At 44.5% G+C, this 27495-nt stretch overlaps 1 protein-coding gene and 1 long non-coding RNA gene across 2 annotated transcripts; one reads left to right on the top strand and one right to left on the bottom strand.

The window, feature by feature from the left end:
* Positions 1 to 255: 255 nt before the first annotated feature.
* Toll-6 (Toll-like receptor 6) lies at positions 256 to 9007 on the bottom strand. The gene has a single exon (XM_030385466.2). The coding sequence runs from the start codon at positions 8417 to 8419 to the stop codon at positions 3782 to 3784; it is 4638 nt and encodes a 1545-aa protein (XP_030241326.1). The 5' UTR covers positions 8420 to 9007; the 3' UTR covers positions 256 to 3781.
* A 7251-nt stretch (positions 9008 to 16258) lies between these two features.
* On the top strand, positions 16259 to 17297 carry LOC149091387 (uncharacterized). Its single transcript, XR_016196714.1, has 3 exons — positions 16259 to 16618; positions 16677 to 17063; positions 17135 to 17297. It is a non-coding gene; the product is annotated as an uncharacterized LOC149091387 (long non-coding RNA).
* The last annotated feature ends 10198 nt before the right edge of the window (positions 17298 to 27495 follow it).

Here is a 27495-nt window from a genome sequence, read left to right as displayed (position 1 = left end):
ATTTCATAGTCTAAATGGCTGTGGGGCATGTGCTTAGCTATATGTATGCCTTCCCCCTTGAAAGATTCCTGCTAAGCATATATTATTATGATGGAAGAGCGAGCTCATTCCTGGAAAATATGATTCCAGACCAAACTAAAAAGTTTTGCTCAACTGAAATGTATTTAAATTCGATTGTTATAGAGAAAATGCAATTTGAAATGTTTTGAATTTTTGAAATAAATTTGTTTATTGTTTGCTGGATTTTTGTTTTCATTTTCTTCTTCTTCTTCATCTTCTGGCATCCTCTTTCTTAGCTTTACTTATTTTATGTCTGTCACATAGTTAGCAACGGCTTTGCGATTATTTAAAATACAAATTTTCGCTTACAAACTAAATAATGGGCCATGTTTACATTGAACAGAAACAAAACTTTTGCGCATTATAATTTAGTATATATATATATATTTGTATACATCTATATGTATGTTAAATAATTGTGGCTGCCTTAGGAACCCAAAAGAGATGATACAAATGTTGTTTAGCTGCGGCTCTTGCTGGCTGCACGATTCGTTGCATACTTTTGCGGGCACTTGGAAAATATGCTAAACGAAAATGCTGCAAAATTTACATTAATAAACTTAATTATTTATTTATGTTAAAAGCTTCTTTTTGCATTAAGCAAATAAGGAAATATTTATAAAAATTGTTTTTATTATTTAATAAGGAAAGTAAAAGCTCATCTAGTGCATTCGCCAGCATTGGAAAGTTTTTGCTGCTTCTTCTATGATTTCTTTATTCGAGTTTTCTTTAAAAATTGGGAATGTGAAGATTTTTATGTACGAGTGAAAGTTTTTGGTATTATTTTTTTCAGTGTTTTTCGATTAAATTTAGCTAAAAATTGGCAGCAACTGCTGCTTTTGTCTCTTTAGAATAATAATAATAATAAATTTATATATATTTATGTATAATAATATAATAATAAGAAAACTAAACTCTTGTTCACTTTTCAATTTACAATGGCTTATTTGTTAAATTGTAATTAAAACGCTAGTAAATATTCGTATTTAGTATATATTACTGTGTGTTTCTATTTTTTTATAGCTTTGCTTGCATTTAAATTCTTTTCGGAATGTTTTGAAACGTGTTTTTTTTCTGTCTTATTCGCATTTAATTTATTGGCAGTTGTACAATACAATGCTGGAATGTTTATGTGTGTGTGTGTGTGGGTGTGTGTTGCTGATATTTATATATTTATAAATATGTGTGTGGATGTGTGTGTGTGTTTATATATACATGCATTATAATTTATTCATGTGTGTGTTGTTATGTGTGTGTGTGTTTGGCTTTTCTTTCTCTCATTTTTTTCCCATATTTCTTTTTCGTGTTTTTTTCTGCTTTTTGAAATATGTTCGCATTTGCCTTTTGCGCCTTTTTGGCCACGCCCTACGCCAAACGCTGCGAAAATTCAATCAACAATAAATGCCTGCGAACTGCCACATATATTGTTGTTGTTGTTATAGTTGTTGTTGTTGTTGTTGTCTTTTGTTGTTTTAATGGCATGCCATTAAATAATTTCATTAAATGCTTTGTATGATACATGAATGGCATAAAAAAAAAGGTCGTCTCATTGTTTTTTATCCTGTTATTTCTGTTGTTTCTCTGTTTTTTTACTTTTTGCAAATTCCGTCAGTTTTCTTCAATCAATTTACAAAACCAAACCAACAAAAGTTTATTATACTTTACAAATTTAATGGAACAGACACAAAAATCATGCATGAATGAGAATTCTGTTGCAGCATATGAAGCGGACTTTGAAATACTCTAACAATAGGCAGAACTACTAGAAGATTATAGAGAGTTGAAAGCGCTTCAAGCAGCTTGAAGAACTTAAGGAACTCAAAGAACTAAGAGAGAAAGAGTTTTAGTTTATGCTGTTAGAATGAATCAGAATTTAAAGAACTTTAAAGACCTGGAAGAACTTAGAGAGAAATAGTTTGATTTTATGCAGCTAAACTAATTTGTTATACCCTGAACCCATTGAAAATGGGAAATCAGAGTATAATAGTTTTTTTTTTATATGTATATAGCTTTTCAATAATTAAATATAGTAAAGGGTTGCTTAGTCTTTTAACAACTCATAAATTTTAGTTTACTTGCAAGTCGAACATGAAATTAAAAAAAAAAATAACTAAATTCGTTAGCCTGTTCAAGTAAATCTCTAAAGATTGATTAAAATACAATTAATATATATATTTTTTTATTTTTAATAAATTATATATAATCTAGCTATTTACTGATAAATTAGTAAAATAGTGCAATTTTCAAATTGAATAAATTTTTGTTAATATTTATTTTAAATGTAAATTGTAAATATGGAAGCTCCAATTGTTCGATTCATTAGATTTACACAATATAATATATTTACTTTTAAATGAAACTTTTGCCTGATTTAATCTGTAATTATTAATTTGGATAAAATGAAATAACACATATTCTATGCGAATTTCCGATAGCATCTCAAAGGCTTTCAATTTAACCCCATTCAGCTGTTGTCTGAGGCGAGTTCGGCTTGGTTGGATGGCGTGCTAGTGTGTTAGTGGAACGGTAGTTCGTTTCGGTTCATTGTTTGCGGTTCGTAAGCTTAATTGTTATCAGCGTGCGCGTCATTATCGCATGACCCTCCCGCCGGGCAAATGCATCTGTCTTTGTGTGAGTGTGTGTGTGTGCGTGTTTGATTTACTATGATATTTATATTTATTATTTTATTTTTTATTTTTTTGTTTTTTGCATTCGTTGAGTGTCAGCTATTAATAATAATATTTTTGTGAATATTATTATTATTTTTTCATCGCAGTTATTTTAATGCCGTCCATTGTTGTGTATTTATTTATGCTCCCTGCTCCCCTCCCCTGCGTACGCGTTCCATCACTCCCCACTGCATTTAATTGTTTGATTTTCATCATGCAATTTCCTTATTCGCTAATTAATTTGCGTCAGGGGCTGGCGCATTCATTTGTTCTGTGGCTGACTTGGATTTTGTCAATAATTGTGTCTCAGGTCTATTTAATTAATTTTCATTTAAATACTACTATTGTTTAATATTATTTCCTTCGCTGCTGTAAAAAAAGCATTCATATATATGTATGTATATATTTATGACATACTTTTTGGCATGGCAAATAAAATTGTTTTGCGTTTTTGTAGTTTTTTTTTTTTTGTATTTTCTTTCATTTTTGGTTTATTGAACAAATTTATATTCTATCGATTTATGTTTGCAATTCGTATTTAATTTATTATTTATAATTAATGCTTTAATAATTTAAGTTTTAGTTTCGTATGTACAAATGAACTTCCTCTCATATATCGATATTCATATTCATATTCATAGTCATATTCATACTCGTATTCGTATTCGTATTCGTATATATATATATTCGTATTTATATTTATTTTATACACTGCAATAAATTAGCGAACGTTTTTAGTGTATCAAGTGGGTATTATGTACAGTTAAGTCGATTTTAATTAATTCAAATAACTAAAAGTATCAGTCTCTTCCGCCGCCCCCAAATGTATGCTATGCTCCTTCCCTTCCCCTCTCCTTGCACCCATAAACTTGACTATATTTAGTTTGTAATTTAAATTTAGGTTTTTGTGTTTTTCTGCTTTTAGTTAAGTTGTAGTTGTAGTTGTAGTTGTTTAGTTTTAGTTTTAGTTTTAGTTTAGGTTAGTTTGCCTTGCTTATAAATTCACTGGTTGTTCTTCAAACTGGTCACGCCCGCCCCTCCGCTTGGCTAGGTTACGCCCACAGATCGTGCAGAGGCTTGCTGGCCCCGCCGTCGTCCAGCTCATTGAGGCTCAAATTCGATTCGTAGTGCGTCAGCTCCGGCTGCCGGCTGTTGTTGCTGCTGCTGCTCATCGTGGCGCTGCTCTGCGTGCCGCTCTCCAGCCCCCCGCAGCCGCAGAGCAGCTCGTCGTCGGCATTGCAATTGCAGGGCTTCTTGCAGTTGTAGGCGCCGGCACTGATGGCGGCTGGCGCCACAAAGTTCGAGCTGAACGAGCTGGGCAGCCCGTTTCCTGCTCCTGCTGCTCCTCCTGCTCCTCCTGCTCCTGACACCGTTTGGCTCTTTGCTGCGCGCTTGGCCGTGCCTATGCACTCGCAGTTGCTGCCGCGCTGCTGCAGCTGCTGCTTGGCATAGTCCACGCTGTCGTAGGCGGGCGCCTGGCCAGCGGCCAGATACGCGGGCACCGCATACTCGTGCTGGCTGCGTCGATGCTGCTGCTGCTGCTGCTGCTGCTGCTGGTGGCTCTGCTGCTGGTGCGGATGATGCTCGAGCGTTTTGGCCATGCCGGCCACACTGAGCTCGCGCTGCTTCTTGCTCAGCTGGTTCATCGTATTGAATTTGCAGGCAGCCGCCGCAGCCGAGGCGGACGTGGGTATGGGCTTGTAGCCCCGGGCGCCGCACTCGTTAATCGTGGCATAGTTGTTGCTGCTGCAGTCCGCGTAGAGCTTGTCCGCGATGCGCGAGGCGGGCACGGGCACTGGCACCGGCACGCCCCCGACGCCCGCCTGGTACTCGTGCGCCGTGGCGTACATGTTCACCGAGGAGGTGCGCGCCGCCAGGCAGCCGGTCACCCGCTTGTTGTTGTTGCCCCGGCCATGGGGCAGGGGCAGGGCGAGGCGCAGCTTCTGCCAGAACTTCTTGTCGTCCCACTCGATGCAGGTGCTCGTGCGCAGATAGTGCCGCATGTCCAGGTCGATGTCGCGCTGCGGCAAGTCCCCGTAGAGTATGAACACGACGCGCTTGCGACGCTTCACCAGCTCATGGAGCGCGCTCTTGTACTCGAAGCGTGTCCACTCGTTGTACAGGAAGTTCTTCGATAGCACCAGGACGAACTGCTTGGCGCTCTCGGCGGCCTCGATGAGGGCGTCCGTAATGTAGGCATTGATGTTCACGTCGCGGTAGTGCAGGCACAGCCGGTAGCCGATGTCGCTCTCCAGGGTGTTGGCCAGGATCTGGTTGACGAAATGCTCGTCCTGCAGGCTGTAGGCAAAGTACGCGTCGTTCGGCCGCTCCTTGTCCAGCTGGTCGACAAAGCGGGGCGAGCGGTAGCAGAAGGTCAGCAGGCAGCTGCTCGAGTGGGCCCACATCTTGAGCTCGTGCCGATAGCAGAAGAGCCCGAAGATGAGCCCAAAGAAGCCCACGAAGGCGCAGGTGGCCACCAGGAGCAGCGGTAACAGGCCCTCAATCTCGTTGGTGTGCATGTAGTGGGCGACGCCGTCCCTGAGGGTGCACTTGGTGCCGTTCTTCTCGCGCAGCACGCTCGTCGCATTGTTGTAGATGCAGCTGACCCGGGCGGCGTCCAGGATCTTCTCGGAGCTCTGGGCCAGGTAGTTGCGGAAGCGCGCCAAGTAGCCGCACTCGCAGCTCCACTGATTGTCCGCCAGGCTGATCTCGACCAGATAGGGATTCGCGGCCAGCTGCCAGACCTCAAAGTGCATCAGGCGATTGCCGTCCAGCCGCAGCACCTCCAGCTTGCGCAGCATCTGGAAGCTGCCGTTGGCAATGCTGGCGATGCGGTTCGACTGCAGGTAGAGCTCGCGCAGATTCTCCAGATTGTGGAACTCGTTGCCCTCCAGCGACACAATGTGGTTGTCCTCCAGGTGCAGCACGAGCAGGCGCTTCAGCCCACTGAAGGTCGTGTTGTAGATGTGCGCCACGTTCGAGTTGTTGGCGTAGAGCACGGCCAGGTTCTTGCGGCCGAGGAACGAGTGGCCGGCCAGCTCCACGAAGTTGTTGCCATCGATGTAGAGCTCGGTGGTGTCCATGGGCACGCGGCGCGGCATCTGGGAGTAGCCGGCGCCGGAGCACTCGACAATGTTGGTGGACCAGGTCTGGTCGTGGAAGCAGGTGCAGTTGGTGGGGCAGGTCATCTCGCAGTCGCAGGCATCGAACTCGCAGCAGTGGCAGACCGCGAAGCAGTGCGTCTTGTAGGTGCAGAGGAAGTGCTTGGGCTCCGCCTCCAGCAGGGGTATGTAGGCGCGCTCTCTGTTGTTCAGCAGCTTGCAGTAGATCGTCTCCAGGTCCATGATGCGCGGATACTGGCGCGAGGTGATGTGGTTGATCTTCTGCAGCCAGTCGATGTTGCAGTCGCAGGTGAACGGATTGCCCCCGATGTAGAACTCCGGCAGGGCTCGGTGCTCGTGCACGGGCAGAATGCGCAGCGACTTGATGTCCAGCGTGTTGATCTGATTCGCATAGAGATCGACGCGCGTCAGATTCGTCTTGTGCATGAAGGTGTCCGGGTCCACGGTCGTTATCAGATTATCGTTCAGGAACAGCAGCTCAATGGAGTTCGGTATGGAGGCGGGGCCGATGCGCTGCAGCTGATTGAAGCTCACGTCCAGCGTTTGCAGGCGCAGCTCCGCATCGAGCCCAAAGCGATTCGAGAGCATGCTCAGGCGATTCTTGTGCAGATCGAGCCACTGCAGCGTGCTGGGCGCGTGGCCATAGTCGAAGCTCTCCAGCCGATTGTCGGAGATGTTCAGCCAGAGCAGCGAGGGCATGTTGCTGAAGAGGCCGTTGATGTCGCTCAGCTCGTTGCCGTCCAGGCGTATGGCCTGAATGCTGGAGGTCATCTCGAACGCGCCGGGCTCGACGACAGCGATGCGATTCCTCGCCAGATTCAATATCTGCAGGCTGGGCAGATCCCGGAACGTGTGCATGGTGATGTTCTCCAGGTAGTTGCCAATCAGACGCAGCCCATACAGATTGCCCAGGCCCTTGAAGGCGTTCTCCTCCAGCACGGTGACCATGTTCTCGCCCAGATCGACGGTGCGCAACAGGCGCATGTTCCTCAGCGCCAGCGGCACCGTCTTCAGCTGGTTGCCATTCAGATTGAGGTCCTGCAGGGCGCTGCAGTTCCTGAACGCTTCCGGATGCACTCCAATCAGCGCATTGTTGTCCAGCGACAGCAGCGAGAGCACGTAGAGCCCGTTCAGGGCATAGGCGTCCAGGTACTTCAGCTTGTTGTGGGAGAGGAGCAGCGTGTGCAGGTTGTTCATGGGCGCGAACGTGTCGGCGGCAATGTTCTCCAGCTGATTGTGGCGCAGATTGAGAATCTGCAGCGTATACAAGTCGCTGAAGATTTCCGGCTCCAGCTTCGTCAACTTGTTGTGCGAGAGATTCAACAGGACGAGCCGAATCAGGCCGACGAACGTGTTCCGGTCCGTCCACGTGGAGGTGATTTGGTTGAAGGACAAGTCGAGGGCCTGCAGCTGATCCAAGTTGGAGAACAGCTGGGGACTGAGCACGCTGATGGAGTTGTTCTGCAGGTAGACCTCCTGAATGGTCTTGGACTGCTCCGCGAACAGCTCGGAGGGCAGGGCGACAATCTTGTTGGAGCTCAGGTTCAGCACCTGCAGATTCTTCAGGCCACTCAATGCCTTATCCGCTATCATCGAAATCTCATTGTTGTTCACGTGCAGCACGCGCAGCCGGCGCAGCGTGCCGAAGCCGTTGGCCGGCAGCAGCACAAAGTGATTGAAGCTGACGTCGAGCAGCTCCAGGTCGAGGGAGCACGAGCTGCCGGCACGTTTGCCCGCCTCTGTCGTGGAGCTGGAGCTGGAGCTGGAACTGGTCTCGGTGGAGGTGGCCGTCTCCTTGCTGCGGTCCCTGAAGCCCAGCTCATTGACATCCTGCAGACGGTTCTCGCTCATGTTCAGGGCGGAGAGGGCGGAGAGCGTGCAGAATATGTTGTCGGGCAGCGACCAGATGTTGTTGGAGCTCAGGTCCAATCTCTCCAGCTGCCTGGTGACGGCAAAGGCGTCCGCCTCGATCTCAAAGTTCAGCGCTGGCCAGAGTATGTTGTGGGTGCGCAGCGTGAGGTTGCGCAGCTGCTCGAGCCCGTCGAGCACCTGGCGGCCCAGCTTGCCCAGCTTGCAGTACTGTATGGACAGCTGCTGCAGGCGTGCCAAATGGGCGAAGGACTGCGCCTCCAGCCGGCTCTTGGCCATGATCTCGTCGTTGCACAGGATGTGCAGAGCCACCGTGTGCTCCGCGGGAATCACACTGAAGTTGGTCGTGTCGAATTCGCTGTTCACCGTGCGCAGGTTGCACGTCAGTGCTATCTCCGGCTGCTCCAGCCCGGCAGCGGGCATAAAGTGGCAGTCGTCGGGCGCATCATAGAGGCCCGCATCTCCGCCAGAAATGGGACGCAGAGTGCGTGCCGGCGTCGAGGGCGGCAGCAGCTGAGAGCTGGACACGCCCGCCTCGCCCATGATGGCGTTCGAGTGCGAATGCGTCTGCTGCTGATGCTTCTTGCTGCTGCCCGACAGCGACTCCGAGTGGCTTGTCACAGCATCCTGGCTGCTGATGCCGCTCGCAATTAGCAGCAGCAGCTGAAGGAGAAGGCACTGGCACAATGGATTCAACATTTTATGTGTGTGTGTGTGTGTGTGTGGGTTTGTGTGAGTTTCTCCTCTAGTTAATCTTGGTTGGAGAGTGTAACGGGTTGAAATGAAAAGAACTCAACGAAAATCAATTCCACTTGCTGTTGGCCAAAAACTTTGGACACATATTTGCGGCTGCTTCCGCTGCCCTTCACTGCTCGCTCGCACAGTTCACAAATCGGGGCTGAGGCTTGACTTGATGTTAATCGTAATCGCAATTGGCGTGGCCAACTTTACGGTTTACTGTTACTCCCGGCCGCACATCATATAGAATGTACATAGACACATCACACTAATGTATTTTCGTTTATTTTATTTAATTTACTTTTTATTTTAATTTATTCTTTTTCTTTTTTATTAGGAACCTTGTTGGAATTTTTAATTGCTGCGGGCCACTCGCGACGTTCTATTATCACTTTTGGTATTTTCCTTTTGCTGTCGCTGGGGTTAACTTGTAACGGTTCACGTTGTGGTGCTAGCATGCGACGTGCATGCGTCGTCCCTGTGTGGTATGTGTGGCGCGCACGTTAGCTGAGTGTCGACTGACTGCCGCAACGTGCGCAACTCTCACTTAAATAGAGAGACGGTCCTCAGTCGAACGTCGCGACACCCGAACGCCAAACACACAGAGCCGAGCCGAAGGCAAGCACAACAAGACCGACAACGACAGCACAAGAGAGGGAAATTTCAAAGGCAGAGAGCGCAACGCAGCGGGAGCGCAAGCCTTAAAGGAAATTTGCTCCGCTTGAGTGCGCTACACACAGAGAGAGATGCTGATGCTGCTGCTGCTGCTGCTGCTGCTGCTGCTTAGAGGGTTTCTAATCGCATCAAACAGCTGGCGTTCCTTTTGGCTACGCTACATTTTGTTGTTGTTTTTACTTCATTTTTTTTCTGTTATTTTTTGCTATTCGTCTCATCCTCAGTTGTGCCGAGAGCCGCCGAGGCGAGGCGAGTCTTCGACTTTGTCTCTGTTTTGATAATGAAAATATATGATGTGCAGGCCAGCGCCAATCTTCATACAAATGTAATTTATTTTTATACCCACGTGTGTGTGTGTGTGTGTGTGTGCTGTCTCAGTCTAACTGTCTGCTGTTGCGTGCGTGTATGTATGTCAAAAGTCTGTGTGTGTCTCCTTGTATGTGTGTGTGTGTGAGTGTGTGTGGCATATAAAAATAATAATTCCTTACATTCCATTAAATTACAATAATAATTTTAATTAAACTGTTTTGTTTGCGCTTGAGGTAACATTCTCTCAGCCCAGTTTGGCCTGGCTTGGCTTGATGACTTTCTTTGCATTCACAATTTATCACTCGCTCTCCGCACCATCATCATCATCATCATTATCCTCATTGTCCTGTGCAGCCTGTTGTCATTGCCTTTATGATAATTTCTAAATTGGCAACAGCAAAAACTCCATTTTCCTCTGCTCTTTTCTTTTTTTTTTCTGTCGTTCACTTGGGTTGGGATAGGCTCAAAAATCAATATGCTGCATTTTAGCTTGGCTTTATATAGAACGATGATAATGATATGGTTGATGATGATGATGATGATGGTGGTGCTGTGGCAGCTCTGGGCGCAAACAGGAAGTTGGCAAACATGGATATGCTGTTAGCCAGTTGGCCGTAAACGGGTCAAGCTCTCTAAACTTAAGAAGAGGGCGACTATGAAGCATGCGAATGGCCATTGGAAAGGGTGTCAATTGGAGCTCTATAAGGGTTTAAGCAGCATAGCTAAGTTCTAGAGAAGTTGGAGCATGGGATAAAAGATATATATATATATATGTTTTCTACGGAGTAATACGTCCATATTTTCTAAATATTTCATATCTATTTACCCTAGATCTCTGCTTTGCCTTATATTCAACTGTCTCTCACACACTCTAAACATTCTTTTCAGCCTTAATTTCATTACCTTGTCTCAACTTTGCTCACTTTTCCCACACAGCTTTGCCATCAAGATGTTGCACGCCCTACTTAGCCGTCAGGGCTAATGCAGTTTTGTAAAAATTCGCGCCATCTCGGAGTTAAGCATCTCATCTCTCGGTGCATATGACACCTGCCCTCGCTGTTTGCTAAACAGAGGGCCTAATGCTCTAATCAAGATGCAGCAGCAGGCAAAGCCTTTCAGGCTGTTTACTAAACTTATCTTATCTTGCTCGGAAATCGGGTAAGAAATGCGCCAAGACTAAGCCAAACTAGGAGCAGCCCATGGCAACTGGGCTGAGGACATGAGAGGCTAGAGACGAAGCCGATTTGCAGCTAGAGTAATGCAAAAGCCAATAGTCATGCACAATTCACAATTCACAACTCACAATTCACAATGGCAGTGAAAGGGAAGTCCAAGGTAAACACTTGCGGATGTAGAGGATTATAAAGAGATAACAGAGAAAAAATGAGCGAGAGAACGAGGGTGGAGAGCGAGCGAGGTGGTCCACAGTTGTCTTCATCGATGTTTGCTTTAAAGGACACTTTATGCTCTGAGCAATTTATCTTCGAAGGATTCGGCTGCACTGAGAAAATACAAAATTTGTTTGTCAGCCTCAATGCCTGTCGCCTGGCTCATCCAAATGTCTTTTTAGGGCTGCATTGTGCGAAAAAGTGTCTTTCCATGGCTAGAAAGGAAACAGGAAGTAGAGCTCGCTCGCCAGAGACGTCAACTCACCCAGTTGGAGTCTGGCCTTGTCCTGTTGTCCTGTTCCCATAACATACATCTCTCAATCGCTCTATACACTTAATGTCTATTGATTCTTTGGCTTCTGATTGTTTACATATTGGCGTATTTTGACAACTAAATTGGTAGACAGTCAGGCAGCCAACTGCTGGAGGTAACTGCTTGCTGGTAGTTGGTAGCGGGGCCCACCCAGTGGCCAAGTCCTGGGCCATGCACTTTATAAATTAAATGTCAGCCGTACAGTTATTGACCATTTGGGTTGACACATGGCTCGATTTCCGGTCGCATTTCCTCTCTTCCTTTTCACTTTTTTTTTTCCTTCTATTTTTATTGTGTGTGAATTTTCTTTGCTTGGCTTTTTGTGTAAGCCACAGAAATGTGGCCACTCCTGCGGAATATCGCCGTGAAGGTCGCCCAAGCAATTACTTTGCACAGCTAATAGCAACTGCAGTCCAAGGATCTAAGCTACCGTCTACAGCGCGTCCTGTGTGCTCGCGTGTGTATGTGTGTGTGTGTGTCCTTGACTTGTGCAATTTGGCCTGGCCAAACCGTTGGCTATGGCTACGGCCGACTCTGTACGGCCGTACGTTAAGCAGCAGCTGTCCTTAACTTGTTTCATTGATGAAAGTTGAGGATGTGCTCAGGGCGTGGCCTGCTTGCACTGTTGGGTTATCTAATGGCGTAAAATATTGAGCTGGGCTGGCGCAGAAGACTGTTTAGTAGGGATGTGTTTTGCAGGTAACAGAGATTTGTTGTGGAAAATTGGATGATATAGAAAAACTTGTTGAGGTTGATGTAGAATACTCCTTGAATAAGATTCGTTTAAAATAGTTTAACATATCTCTCAGCAGAGATACTTTTATTGAATCATATCATATTATAACTTTATCTTATATCATGTTACTTACATTAAGATCTACTTAAGCCAACATTCTAAGATTCCCAATTGCTCCTGCTCCGACTAAATTTTAAAGCTATATTACATTGATAAGTACTCCCATCTCATAGAGACTCCTCTAGTAGACAAAACTTCCCCCTCTCATCACGGACTTTCTCTAATTTACAAGACCTATAACACTGCTCTCATTTGAAATGGTCTTATCGAGGACAGACAGCTTTCGTTATCCCTTCTCACAATCTGTCTATTGCCTTGCGCCCTGCCCCTCCCACTGCACTCAGCGCCAGCTGACCCCCATTTACATTCTCGATTCGCAGCATTCCTTTGGCCAATCGAGTTACAGCTAATGGCAGAGCCCTAACTGGACTGTAAGTTTCAGCTTTAGTTTGCTGCTAATGAGCAATTCATGTCAATTGCTAATTAGTGCGCTGAAGATTTTTATCTGCTTTGGCTGACTTATCGTGCCATTTTTATAACCCAGAACGCAAACGCAAATGCAGTCACTCAGTAGCCGTACTAGAGCCGTGGCTGTAGCTGTAGCTGTAGCCCGGCCCAAGGACCACGGCCCAAATACAATGGCCGAGAAATTAGCAAACCCGGCAAAGATAAGTCAATTAGGTTTGGCTTTATAGCTGCCAATGGCGACCAAAACAAAAGCCCAAAGACGGAACGAGAGGAAGAGAGAGAGGGGAGACGGTGCGAGGAGACCGACAAAAAGAAAAGCAAATCAAATAAAATGAGGCCAAATAAAGGCAACAATTAATAAACGCAAACACACAGAGCGAAAAAAAGGACGAAACGCAGACGAACGAGCGAAAGGACGAAAGGACGAGCGGACGGAGGATGCGTATCTGTATCGCAGTCTGTTTAAGGACATCGGCAGAGCAGCGCGCGCCGTGGAGTGTCCTGACGTGTATGGGCAATTTAAGCTGGCATTGGACAAGCAACTGACAGTCGAGCGGAATGAGAGCGGGAGAGCCTGCGGAGGATGTGGGCCGGCAAGGATGGCAGGATGGCAGGATGCCAGAGACCCGCTACGTTTGTCGTTTAATGCCCCCAGAGAGACGCAATTGTTACATTTAATTGTGATTTTTGTCTTCGTGCTAAAGCAGCTTTCAGCTTTCAGCTCTCATCCTTCAGCCTTCATCCGTCAGCCTTCAGCTCTAGCATCAGCCCACATGGTTTGCCTCTCAGGCGGGCAGCCATAAAATATGCAGCCTTTTTTCGCACAGTGTAGCAGCGCGTTCGTCTTGAGTGAAAGTAATCCGAAATGCTGTCATTAGACGCTGCGTAGATTCTACAGGCTCCCAGCAGGAGTTGGGGTAGGAGCAGGAGTTGGAGTTGGAGTCGGAGTCGGAGTCGGAGTCGGAGCTGAAGCTGGAGCCTACGCACAATTAAGATTGACTTGAAAGCCGCTTGGCTAATGCCATTGTTGTTGTCCCACACACACACACACGCACACACACACACACTTATACACCCATACAGACTCAGAGATCCTGGCGAGGCCTTGGTGGAGAGTTATGGCATTGTCGAAAAGTGGACAGCACTGTGCGGCGTTTATCTAGTTGGTCATTTCTCATAATTTTTCTTAGCCGAGAATTATTGCCAAAGTTAATATTAATGACGTTGATGAAAATCTTGTCATTCGCATAATAATAAAAAAGTAGAAAATAAAAATGCGCGCCAGGAGCGCATAAATAAAGTCCTGCCCACGGAATCTTAGTGCTGCTACTGCTGCTGCTGCTACGACTACTGCTCCTGCTCCTGCTCCACCTCCTGCTTCGCTGAAAGACCAAATTGATAACCACCGAAAAGTTGCTCGCATGTGGACACAAAAAGGCGACGACGAAGGCGACGCCATTTACATTTGAAAGCCAAAGCCTCTGGCACAATGGCGCTCGGCGCGTCTGGGCATCCTTCTAGCAGGAGGGGAGGCAGCGGCTTATTAGGACTCGCCTCCGCTTTCAGCTGCTGCTGGTGATATAATTTTAATAACTTACATAATATATTCTTTTGTGTGGTGCCAGGCACATAATTGTTAGAAACATTAGGCAAATCATTAGCCCAGCCAGCCAGCAGGAAGAGGCTGTGGAGGAGGCGGAGGCAGAGGCAGAGGCAGAGGCATTTGCTGACGTAATTTGCGGCGTGTTTCGCTTGTTTGCTTAGGCCAAACAAGAATTTTTAGCCTACTTTCCAAGGAGTTTGACTTACGAGCGACCAAAGAGCGCCAAGATAAGAATGAAAGAAAGTGGGCCAACTTGTGGTGCAGCTGCTGTGGTGCAGCTGTGGGGCAACGACTACTCCGAGTCGATTGCCTTGAAAACTTGCTAAGAAAACAGCTTTCAATTAATAATAAATAAATAAAAAAAAACCTTGATAATAATGTGTGCACAAGTAAAAGCCTAATTGACTGCAGAAACTAGGGAGCGAGAGAGAGAGAGAAAATAAACAAAGCAGACAAAAGAAAGAAAAGTTTTGATATGCTGATTCCACTGTAAGTGACACACATATTCCAGAGCCAAGCGATAAAACTAAAAGATGTACATATTACTGATATAACATTTTTACATATGAACTATATTTGATCTTAAATTACAAATAAACAATAGAAACTTCTTTCACAGCAACAAAATCTCGAGAGAATTATAAACGTATTAGCCTATTATATATAGAGACCTGACAAAGGCGGACCACACTCTATTAATATCAATTCAATATTTGCGTTCAGTTGATAGTCCCAGCATTGTCCAGAAAGGTTTCCAATTCAATTAATGCCCATGAAAAGATTTTCAATAACAAAGAAGTTTTCTTTCCGTTTCTCTTGTAAATCGCTTTGGGCACATTTCAATTTGGAACGCTCAATAGGCGATCCATCATATAATTTGGAATGTTATCCATCAAAAGCACATGACAGCGCATTCAAGGAGTGTACAAGCCTTGCCTCGTCTCTCAAGGAGATTGTGAACTTCATTTTGATTTGGAAATAACTGTATTTCAAGGGCTATCATTTATCAACTGCAATTGGAACTAAGAAACATTTTTCGAATTATACGAATGCAGCAAAAGGAATCAGTGCTCTCTACTCTCTGCTCTCTACTCTCTGCTCTGTGCCTGCTGTCAAAGCAAACGGAATTGAGCAGAGGACAACAAGGACTACAGCAGGACTATCGACAACAACAAATCACAATCAGACACAATTATTTTTCAGGTCTATCGTGCGCAATGCTTTCATATCGGACTCAATTGAAGGCAGCTCGTTGCTAGCGCCTGCTCCGGTTTCATAAATTTACGGCACGGCCGAGCCATGCCCCTAACTAGCAGAAGGTGTCAGTTTCCAGGCGAACTCAATCCAACTTGTATTTGGGTTTTTTTTTTTTTGTATGTATTTCATTTATTCGGTTTTTCCTAGGTACAAGTTTTGCGCGATCGAAACAAAGGCGTGAAAACAATGTCCTGCATTTGCGAAGGCAGCAATCAGTGGTGCTTTGTCCCCGGGCCCAACAGATTTCACACTGTTTAGCTTGACATTTGGCTGTCAATCAGGAGACGACGACATTGTCCGCCTAGGAGCTGGCCCGGCCGGGCCAAGCCATGAAGTGTGACTGCGCTGTATGACAGCTACTCTAATGCCATTAACAGCATGGCCAGGCTGGACGCAGCGCCGCAGGACTTCACACCAAGAACTCATTAAATCAATGCGTACCCCTCCCCCGGCCAGATGAAGAAAGAAAATGAAACAATACGAAAAGCGTTAGAAAAATGAAAAGTCAGTTGTTCTTCTGGCACCGAAAAATATTTTCTTAGCTCTGCGCCGCATGAAGCATTCGCGTACAAAAAGAATAAGAAAAGAAGGAACAGAATTTCGTACGCGACGCAAGATGCTCAATTCGGACGAAGACCATGTGCAATGTGTGTGAGTGTGTATGTGTGTGTGTGTGTGTGTGCGGTTAGGTAAATGAAGCTGAGAGCGCGACAGCTGTTCGGCATGGTGAGTAGAGCTGTGCAGCCTTTGCAGCCCATACAAGAAACTCACCACGGCATAGCGCGCTCTCGTACTGTGCTCTCACATGAAGTAACGGGCGCTCTCTCTCTCTCTCTCTCTCCTGCTTTCCGCTCTCGTGTTGCTTCGGGCCACTGCTGCCAATTCAGCTTTTTTCCCGTCAAATCTGGCTTTTTCCGAAGACAAATTGCGGGAAATATTTAAGAATTGCGGGAAGCGGGAATTCTGGCTTTTTTGAAAATGAATTAGGCTTTTTTCGATTTTTTTTAATACTTCGATTTTTTTTAATACTGAAAACATGTACTTTGTATTAAATATTGTATATATTTTTTGTATATATCGAATGCTAATTGCCTTAGCCTAATATGTATATCGTTCGGATATGTAGCACTAACACACACTTAAGCTAAGTCTTGCACAAACCTCTGCGCGCACCATGGTTAACATGGCGGTTGCCACTTGTAAGAAAAGAGCATGTAGAATCCGATATGTACAAAGGGTATGATTTTGAAAAGAAAATCAAGTCTTTAAATATCGATGCAGGCCTCGAACAAGAAATTCGTGCTCGCTGCTCTTCTTTTGTTATTGAACTTATCAAGCAGCTAAAGCAGAGGTAACCAATTTTTCAGATTCTTCTACCGACCGTTAAATAATTTTGATTTTATCTGCAGTCTCCCCGACAATTTTAAAATCTTAAAAAACATTGACGTTTTTTCCGTTGATAAAATTGTGTCAACTAAAAAAAAAGTAATTACAGAATTGTTGGAACACCTCCAAGTAGACAGAATAGCCGACATTGAGCGGCAGTACTATGATATTAATCTAGTTAAGTGGGAAAACGTTAATGACAGCTCCGAATTTTGGAATGAAGTCTCCAATTACAAGGATTCTGGCGGCAACCGCCGATTCCTTGACTTGGCAGCTGTTGCCCTGCAAATGTTTTCATTACCATGGTCCAACGCGGAGGTGGAACGCGTATTTAGCCAGCTTAACTTGGTAAAGTCCAAGTTAAGGAACTCAATGAGCCTAAGCACAATAAACAGTATTCTTAGCATAAGGTAATATTTTATTGAGAGTGAAAAGATGATACCGATATACATATTACTTTTTTATTTAATATAACACACAGATATGGTTTGCGAAGACTGGGCAAATGCTGCTATGAATACAAAGTTCCTTCAAATTATCTTCGCATGATAGGTACTAACAGGTCGTACGATTCTGAAACCGATGCTAGTCGCGAAGAATTAGATAGCATGCTAAAAATCTTGTAAATTAAAAAAAAAAAAAAAAAAAACAATCAAACTATAATAACCGCTTTTTTTTAGGCTTTTTTGTAAAAATTTTCAGCTTTTTTTTCCGTTTCTTCCATCTAAAAACAGCTTTTTATTCTGGTAAAAAGTTGGCAGCACTGCTTCGGGCTGCTGCCACACTGGGTCAGTAAGGGAAATTTTTTTGAACGCCTCTCTTCGTCTGCCGCGTGGGTGACATATTTCTGCCGCACGTTTGTATTTTGTTTCTGTTTTTGTTTGGCTTTTGTTTTGCTTTTGCATTTGCGAGCTGGCAAAGGCAAAAATAACTTTTAATTAATTGATGCATAATCATTCTAATTATGCTGGTAGCTTGCATTTTTCCCTCTGAGTGCGATTAAGCTGCATTTGCCACATGGTGCACTGCAGTCCGCACCGAAAGAGCGAAAGAGAGATAGTGACCAAGCGTGAGAGCGGCAAAGCGAGAACACAAAATAAGTTTGAACGCCTTTTTTACAGTTTGTTTTTATCTTCCTTTTTCAGTGGAATTTTTCACAGTTGCTGCACTTTTCGCTCAAGTCCTGTGACTTACTTTTCGCACCAATTCGGTGTCAATGTCGTCCTCGCACCTCTCACTCCCTCTCTCTCTCACTCACTCTCTCCCAACCCGCAGCTCACTCCGTCCCTTTCAGCTTGTCGCGCGCACGTTTCCAAATAATTTCATATTTATTGACAGCCATTGAACTTTTACAGTTGCAATTGCAGCTAGAGTGAGAGAGTGAATGAGGCAGTTGAACTGGAAGTGGAAGTGGAAGTGGAAGGGGGAGGGGACGACTCAGTAGGCGCCATCTTAAGCTGCTTTCGCAGTCAGCAAGATGAAAAAATGGCGAAAGATGAGAGAGCTTGAACATGATATTTTACTGCTAATTAGAGGCTGGCCGTTTCCTCTTGACGCTAACTAACTAACCAAGCCCAAGGTCGTTTCTCTTATGATAAGCCGCAGCTATGCACTTGAGCTGCCTCTTACTTATAAATAGTGAAACTTCCGCTTAAAAGGTAAAAAGAGATTATCTTTAGTCTTTACGTATGCCCAAGTGCCCATAGAAAGTCATTTAGGCAAAAGTTGCTTTTGTGTTTCGGTTTCTCTATAGAATTTCATACATTTTTTTTTATTAAATATGAAAGATGTTTAGGAATTATTATAAAGAAATGAGTTGAGTTTAGCTTCAATGCATACGAGATAAAATATATTTATTATGAAGATCTTTAACTTTTCTTGTTTATATAATATTCTCTCTCATATGATGAACTATGTCTCAAGCTAATCAATTTCCTGACTGAGAAGCAATGCCTTGCATTAACTTCATTTGCCAACTTCTCCAGCCCATTTAGAGCATAAGATGCCTGCTCCTCTCGGTCCTCCCGCTCGCCTATTGAGCTTTACATCAAAGTTGATCCGTTTTTGCCATACCCATCCACATCCACATCTACCAGGTGGCTCAGTCACGCAGACTTTAAGTCAGCTAGAGGAATATGTGGGCTAAATCTCAGCCGCTGCCTCTGTCTCTGCCTCTGCCTCTGTCTCTGCCTCAGCCTCAGCCATGTAGGTTGCCTTGCTGTACCTTTTATTACAAACTTTCGCTGGCAATCACAATGGTCGCCAGCCGCACTTGTATGCCAGCTCCTCGCTCAGCTTGCACTCGGCTCTGGGCGGATGGGAGGATGTGGGCTGCGTGTGCTGCGTGTGCTCTCAGCTCCGCCGGATTTTGACACAGTTTTGAGGCAAGTTTTAGTTTTATGCTCGGTTGAGGCAAATAGTTGAGTGGAGCGTGGTGCTGTGCTGCGCTCTGCTGTGCCACGCACTGTGGCAAGCAGCGTTAACTGGCGCTGAGGTTGAAAACACTCCAGCAGCAGCTCTGCAACCGCAAATATGCACGAGCTGCCAGCCAGGGGGCGACTCCCAAGCAGGTGGCAACAACTCAAACTCGACACACGGCACACGGCACACGGCGCCGCCAACTGCCATTAAAGTGCCTCGCGGCAGTTTGTGGAGCGTCGTTTGGCTTTGATTTCTGTCAAAGGTGCGCGCTGCACATCAATTGTCTGTCGGCGGAGCCAGGGCTAAAAAGGGTTTGGGTACCGCCCGGCGAAAAATTAAACAACAGCAACAAACAAAGAAGTGGAAAATGAAAAGTGAAAAGTGAAAAATGATGAGAAAAGGCGCCATGGAAACAATTAAAATGTGGCAGGGCACTCGAAGGGGGCCTCACGCGAAATCTTTCAGGCATATTCAAAGCAAATAATTGACTCGAACATCAAAAAACAAGGCGCAATTCGAAATCGGAATGGTGTGGGAGAATTAATTAAAATATTTCTGCAAATGGGTTTCGCAGGCAATGCCAATTAAATACCCAACCGAAAAACGTAGCCAAATGCCTGGAATGCCAGCGAACTAGGGGAAAAACTAAAGGAAGTAATACTTAAAAAGAATCGGGCCTAACTAGAAATTGTTAGCTGAGTCAGACTGAGTCATAGATGGATTTGATTTACAATTGCTAAAATCTCTCAGATGAACAATACAAAATACTGTTATATATATTGTATATGGTGTATATAATCGTATCATATGCAACCTGAGCTCGTTGGCCTTCGTTAAGCTGTTGTTGAGCCAGCAAAATGCCTCTACAGTTGCTCTATGGACAGCTTTTAGTTGCGGGCTTTAAATTTGTCATGGCGCTACATGACAGCTTCGGCGATATGCCAGATATATACACATACATACACATACAATATATAGTGCATAAGCACTACTTCAATAGAAATGTCATAAAAATTTCTGGGCATTTTTTTTGTTTCTCTCTTTCCTTAACTGCATATTTGAAAATGCGCAAATAAATTTTAATGCCAGCTGCACACAGATATATAAATATATAAACTGACATACACATACATACATATATATATCTTCACATATATACATATATGCATATGTTGTATGAACGAAAAAAATAAATAAATGGGCAACTGGCTGAAGTTTCAAGTGCAATCGCACACACACACACACAGCTCCCATTTGCCTGTGTGTGTGTGTGGAAAAATGCCATAAATTAAATTTTATGAAAAACAATTACGTATAGCCAAAGTCCGCCCCCACAGCAGCCCGGCCAGGGCAGGCCACGCCCCTCCCCTCCCGCCCCAGCAACCCTGACAGCTCTACATGTGCCCGGACTGCGGTTTACACTTGTAAGCATTTTCCCAGGCATATTTCATCGTGGCAGGAGGCGGGCAGAGAGCAGCGGCAGCTCAACCAGGACATGCCCAACATTTGCAAGTGTGTAAATTTCATTATGTATGTATGTGTGTGTGTGTGTCTGTGAGTGTACATATGTATTGTCGCACGCGGAGTTTTACCTGCAGCGCTTAAATTAGCCAAGAGCCACTATACAAAATGTGGGGCAACAGGTCCAAAGAACTCCACTTTGTATGTGTGTGTGTGTGTGACAATTTTGGTTTGCTTTTACTTTCGCTGCGCCGGCTGCTGCTGACGCTGCCGCTGCTGCTCCTGCTGCTGCTCCTGCTCCTGCTGCTAGTGCAATTGGGTCTCGGGTTCTGCTAGCCTGCGCGCTGGCTGCCTATACATCATTTCCGCTATATGGTTTTATATGCTTTTAATAGATGTCTGCATTTGGAAGCAATTTATTTTTGAAAATGTGCACGATTCTTAGAACGTCAGGGAGTTGGAGCGGCTGCGAGTCTCGGAGTCGAGATTCCGGGATTGTGTGCGGGTTTTGCTTTTTATTTGCATTTTATGTATTCAAATTGTGACATTTACACAAACTCACAAACATAGAGAGACACACACAGACACACACACTCACTCGCATACTCTTACACATGTTCCAGTTTCCCACAGTCATAGATATTCATTTGTATGTCAGTTGCCACACACTCAAACCCACACACACACACAGACACACCCACACACTCACACCTGTTTCTGCTGCACGAATGAATCTAATTGCGCAAATGTGTGTTAAATTATATTTTTGCATACGCAGACAATCACACAACCAGGCTGCAGGCATAGCAGCTCTGCCAGCAGGAGAGGGCAGCAGGAGGCAGCAGCAGCAGCAGCAGCAGCAGCAGCAGCTGTGCTCTGCGGTTGCTCCAGTTGTTGTTACTCTGGTTTTTACCTGCCAGGTGTGGGGTGGCGAGTGAGCCAGTGTGGGTGCACTCGACAGAGGGTCTACTCAGCAGTTGTTGATTTGCTAGAAATGATATAAAGCGGGGACAACTCTTCAACTCTTATGATATAAATTTCTAGTACTGCACTCAGAGCTCATCCAACTTCTCTCTCGTTAGACAAACCTGATTTATAAGTTTTTCCTAGAAATTTCTTGCTTTTGCTTGACATTCTGTAAATAATTAGTGAGAGCTGCTGTTCTCCCTTAGCTACCTCTAATAGCAATCAGAGCTTCTTCAGTTACTTTTTCCACTCGTTCGCTTTTTCCACAACTGCTTGGCCCACCCCTTTGGCATGACGTGTGGTAACCCAGCGCAGAATTTTCTACTTCTTATGCGCACCCCAGCCACCAGCCCCCAGCCACTTCCGCACTTCCTCGGCGCCCGCCTTTGATGCTTGGCATGTTGTATGGCTGGTGTGCCATAATTGTCAGTAGCTTTTGTTGAATAATTGCTGCCATGCCCAATGTCGAATGCCGGGGAGCCAAGCCAGATGAGCAGAACACACACACACACACACCAACACACATGCACATACAGATGTATGGCAATGCCAGGGGCACTTGCTGCAGCATCCACCGCTACCTTACCTGCCCCACCTTCCCGCCTCCTGCGCCCTGCTCCTGCTGCTGCCATGGCTGGCAAACAAATAACAGTAGTCGGCAGCTAGGGCCATGGACTTGGTGTCTCGCTCTTGAGAACTTGGAACTTGCCATGGAAATTTAATACATTTGGATTTAAAAGTCAAGACATGTTGTTCGGCTGCTGCGTTGCCAGGCAGGAGGCGGCAAGAGAGTGGAGAGAGAGAGAGAGAGAAAGAGAGCGCGCGTGTGGGAGGGCGACAGCGTTGACCCGGGCACAAACAAATTGCGACTTACACGTTTGCTATTTTACATAAATTACAAAAACAAGCAACAGAGAGCCGAGCCTGTGGCATGCCACGTACGTTGCCAACGTGCAGAAAACGGGCGACATTTTTATCAATTAGTTTAATCTGCCAGCCATGAGAGAGATGGGAGAGAGAGAGAGAGAGAGAGTGGGAGGGAGAGACAGGGTAGGCAGCAGGGAGCAGGTTGCCACGCCTTATCAACAGCAGCAGCTGACAGCCTCCTCCTTCCCGTAAAAGAAAACGAACTCGCTTTGCGGTTGCTTTTCTTTGCCCTTCTTCCCTTCCTCCCTCGCCCCTCTCCGCTTCATCGCTCTTCTCTTTACCATTTCTCTATTTCTTGTTTGGCAGATGAAAATCCTTAAAATTGATTTTGATTTTCGATTTGTGCCAAACAAATCTCACGGCGAGACATCGAGACAGCCCCCAAATCAGGCAAATTATATTAATTTCCACATTGTCAACTGCTTTGACACAAATACCAAATGCCAAATCACAAGAAATCCAAGCCAAACGCCTCGCTCCAGACAAGAAAATTAGAAAATCGATTATTTTAAAGCGCATAGATAGAGCAGGCGAGATGGATAGTGAGTGAGTGGGAGCCGGAGAAGGAGACAAACGGATTCCAGCTTGGGACATTAGCCAAGCCCAGACGAAGAAAAACTTCTTCAAAATGGACCAAAAATGCCAGCAACCAAATGAAATAAAAGAAAGAGATGGCAAAAAAAAACACACACATACACAGAAGTGAAGCTGCGCCAGTTGATCGACTAGCAGATATCCTTTAGAGCAATTGCAATCAATCTCTCTCAATCTCTGCCTCGCTCACTGTCTGTCTCTCTCTTTATCTCTCTTTGTATTACTCTATATCTCACTCTCTCTCTCTCTCTCTCTCTCTTTCATTCATTAACATTCTTTCTTATTAGTTGCCACACCTTTCATTCACTGTTCCCTATAATGATATCATTTTGTTGCTCAAGCAACGGCGAGGCAGAGCTTTAATGGGCTATCCTTAGAGGGTATTCAGAGACAGCAAAAAGGCCGACGATCTGCCAGTCTGTCTTTTTGTCAGTTTGCCAACACATGGGCGCAGAGGCGTGGCTGACGTACACACACACACAAACATATAGTTGGAAAAAACACTAAAATGCTCTTATTCAAATGCAGATTATCCTTTGCCGCACCCACACACACACACACACGCACTACTACACTCGCCTAGGCTTAGTCCAAGGATTTACTTTCATTTGTATTCGAGTTGTGCGTGTGTGAGTGTGAGTGAGTGCAAGTGTGTTTGTGGAGGGCTCTACACGACAACGAGAATTAGACAAATGAAGTAGAATTTTGTATGTGGCACACACACACACACACGCACACCCACACACTCGAGTTTAAAGTGCACAAGAGGAAGGCAAGAAGGACACTTAAGTGCCTCCTCGTTGTGTTCACATAATTCGATTTATGTAGTTGCCATCATAGTAGTTGTTGCTTTTGTTGTTGTTGTTGTTGCTGTTGTTGGTTGCAGTCGCAGGTCGAAACTGTATACTCAGCCACCTCAGCCGAGTGACAGACTCTCCACACATTTGTCGCATTGCGTCGGCCTCTGCCTCCTGCCTCTGCCTCTGTCTCCTGCCTCCTGCTCCTGCCTCTGCCTTGTAATTTTCATATACGTAGCTCAAGTGCGCCTGCTGGCAGTAATGAAACAATTTTTGTGTGCTTCTCCCATTGCTCATCATCATCTACATTACATCATCATCATCTTCATCAGCTACAGCATCAACTTCTGTCACGCTGCTGACAACATTTGACTCTGATTTCCAGCCAAACTCTTGACCAGTTGATTGTCCATATTTTTGGCAATTATCGATTTGACACATTTCGGTTTTTGGCCAACAAACATTTTGACACGAGTGAGCGACACACACACACGCACGCACATGACCACTCAGAGAGACATCAAGTTGCAAATTTCATGCATTCGATAATCAAATTTATATAACACAATACGAAGCCAAATCCAAATATTTGACCAAAGTGCACGCAATTGTTCTACAATTTGGCATTCAAGCAATTTGGCATTGATAAGTCAAGTATTTAGGTTGCCTCGATTATATTGCCAGACGAATTTCCAATTTTGCATTTTGCATTTTCCATTTCGAATTTTGCATTTTGCATTTCGAATGCTGCAGCAGTTGAAAGTTGACTTGAGCTAACTATGCGATTCATTTCGAGCAACTAATGCACTCCAGCCAGCTCTTTACCATGTGAGAATGTAAGCAATCGAATGTTGCTTGGCCAAGCCAGCTCATCATTTATGAAGAGTATATTCGATTTCAGCTGTGTTGCTGCTGCAAAGAATTGTGATATATTTCTGCAAAAATGGAAAGTTATTAATTATATCTAAAATTGCTTGAATGGCAACTGAAATTAGATAAAATTTATTATGTTTTTGAAAAAAAAAAGATATATATATAATAATAATAAGAAAGTTAATTTAAGTCGCCTTTTTACAGATCTAAATCTTTTCTTTCTTCTCTGTTTTTATTTAACAAAATTTATTTGATTCAAAAGAGATTTTTAGTCAAACGGATGTACCAGACCATATCCATACTCTACATCATATAGCTACGATAAGAATGATCAGTTTATTTAAGCAAAAATCAATATATCATAATTGCCTTCTCTCATTGGAACTTTTACTCTTTCAAGGAAGCAAACTGTTGATATTAATAATAGAACTCAAAGAGCAAAAAATCTACCCAGCTCGCACTCTCTCTACTGCTCATCCCATTTCCTCATAGCCCCGCAATATGCTCATATCAATTTACCTGATACCAGGAAATGCCAATTGATGAGAACTGGTAGCCGAATATCTGAAATTAAACGAAACTGCATTGTGAGATCTTCGAAATTCACGTTAACTTCTTTACCGACTTTGTAACAAGGATCGACGAGTCTCGAATTTCTTGTTGTCACAACAGCCGGCATGCCCTCAAGTGCGGCGAGCAGGGTCTTGGCAGGGTCGTAAATCCTATTAGATCCTGCAACATGTGGCGGCTGCATAGAGAAATCTGCTCGCCTTTGTCGTGGAACGAAGAAACTATAATCGGCTTTGGCTCAATTGCAACAATTGATGCTGTCAACGAGCATCAGGCAGAAGGTAGCCTAATCCCGATGCAGTTTATCCCTCTGCTCAGACACAGCTCTTGCATAATTCTACATAGACTCTAGGCATGTTATAGTCTCTTCTCGCAAGTTTAATGTGAAAATAAAAGCTAATGCTTGTCGGAGCCCACAGCGATGCCATTACCGTTATCGTTCCATCGAACCATAACAAGCCATTGTCGATCTTCACACCTCGCAGCAACAGAATCGTATCTAAATGAGAAACTATGCTCTGGTAGCCTATCTATCCACAGATTAAACCCAAACACAAAAACAACATTGCTTATCGGAGCGAGAGGCATTTGAATGCCTTTACAAGATCGCAACGATCGCTGATCGGAAATGAGCCAGCAGTTTTCATGGGACGCGACCCTTGCTCGTATTGTCTTAACAAGTTCGATGTTGGGCTCTGCCCCTTTTAATTTGATGCCCAAGAAACTGAGGCCATAAAAAACGAGATGGGCGAGCGAGCGCATCTATTTATCACGAGCAGCTCGAAAATAAACGAGATCATGACAAATCCGTGCCGGCTGTCTGACTAACGACTCCCAAGTCGCAGCCTCTACTCTCCCAAGACTGGCCCAGACTCTCGAAGAAACTCTTTTGCCTGCTGTTGTCGATTGTCGATGCCCGATTCTTGACGGTTGAGCCATATGGCAAGCATAGATAGATAGATGGAAGTCGGGACCACGCCCGCTCGACTGCCATATGTTCGACTCTTGCTCGGCAATTATCCTTTTCCGTTCTGCTCTCCCTCTCTCTCTCTCTCTCTCTCTCTCTTTCGGGTCTCTGGTGCATTGGCATTTTCGAAATTAGTCTCAGTCTCGGCTTGGTTTTTGGTATGCTAGACCAAAGGGACGCCGCTGCAACAGCAACTGCAACAGCAACAGCAACAGCAACTGTTGTAGCTGCCCGTTGGCTGCGCAGCATATAAAACCGCAGCTAATGCGCTTATGTACGCTCAATAAGACGCTGACAGGCATTTGGTCCGGCGAAACTATGCTGCGGCGGGTGGGGGCCGAGCTCTGCGCCATGTCTGTTGCACCACAATATTTTTTGTGTTCGGCAAAAGGTTTTTCTTGTAGTCGTCATAAAACTTTCTGCTGCATAGCTCATCACAGCCACATCTACATATCCACATGCATATACATACATGCCTATATGTATGTATCTGGAGCATCTTTCCGATAGCGAGGCACTAAATCTGACGCCCTTGCCAATGGGTACTTAGCAGCAGCTGTCATATCCTTGGCGCTACACAGTTGAAGTGTTCCATCTAAGGACACTTTGCGTCTCGGCTTGCAGCTGAGTCTCTCCCGTCGCACTCGCTGCCTGCCTTGGCTGAGCTCTTTGTGTATTCTGATACTTTTGGTGTCATTTATCAAGACCTTCTGCTGCAGTTGCACTAAATTTAGCCGCGTCGAGACTTCATAAATGAAGCGCTAGGAAAGAAAACAGATTATGCCATCGATGATAAGGGAAATCTCATTAGAACTGTTTATTTATCGTCTATTTATTTTTTGTTTATTATCATTTTTGTATTGATTATTTATTTATAGTTTTTGTAATATTTACCATATTTTATTATTTATTCATTTATTTTTTTTCATTCAATTAGTTCTTGCTTTCTCTTCGTATTTAATATTCTTCTCATAATTTTCCTTCATTTTTTTTTTTGTTGATTATTTACATATAGTTAACATAATGCTTAGTAATTTTTATTATTTTTCATATTTATATTATTTATATATTTTTCATTCAATTAGTTCTTGCTCTCTCTTCTTCTCTCTCTCTCTCTTCATATTTAATATTCCTTTCATCATTTTCATTAAATTATTAAAACTGTCCAAATTCAAAGCAGGAAAATTACTTAGCCAGATTTTAGCATATTCTTGAAATTTTCAATTTCGTATATCATTAGCATAGTTTTGCGCTCGCCACGGCCAA

The sequence above is a fragment of the Drosophila navojoa genome, chromosome 4, assembly GCF_054131105.1.
Source record: "Drosophila navojoa isolate 15081-1374.11 chromosome 4, UAZ_NAV_1.0, whole genome shotgun sequence".
Classification (NCBI taxonomy): domain Eukaryota; kingdom Metazoa; phylum Arthropoda; class Insecta; order Diptera; family Drosophilidae; genus Drosophila; species Drosophila navojoa.
This window is presented reverse-complemented; position numbering and strand designations above follow the sequence as displayed.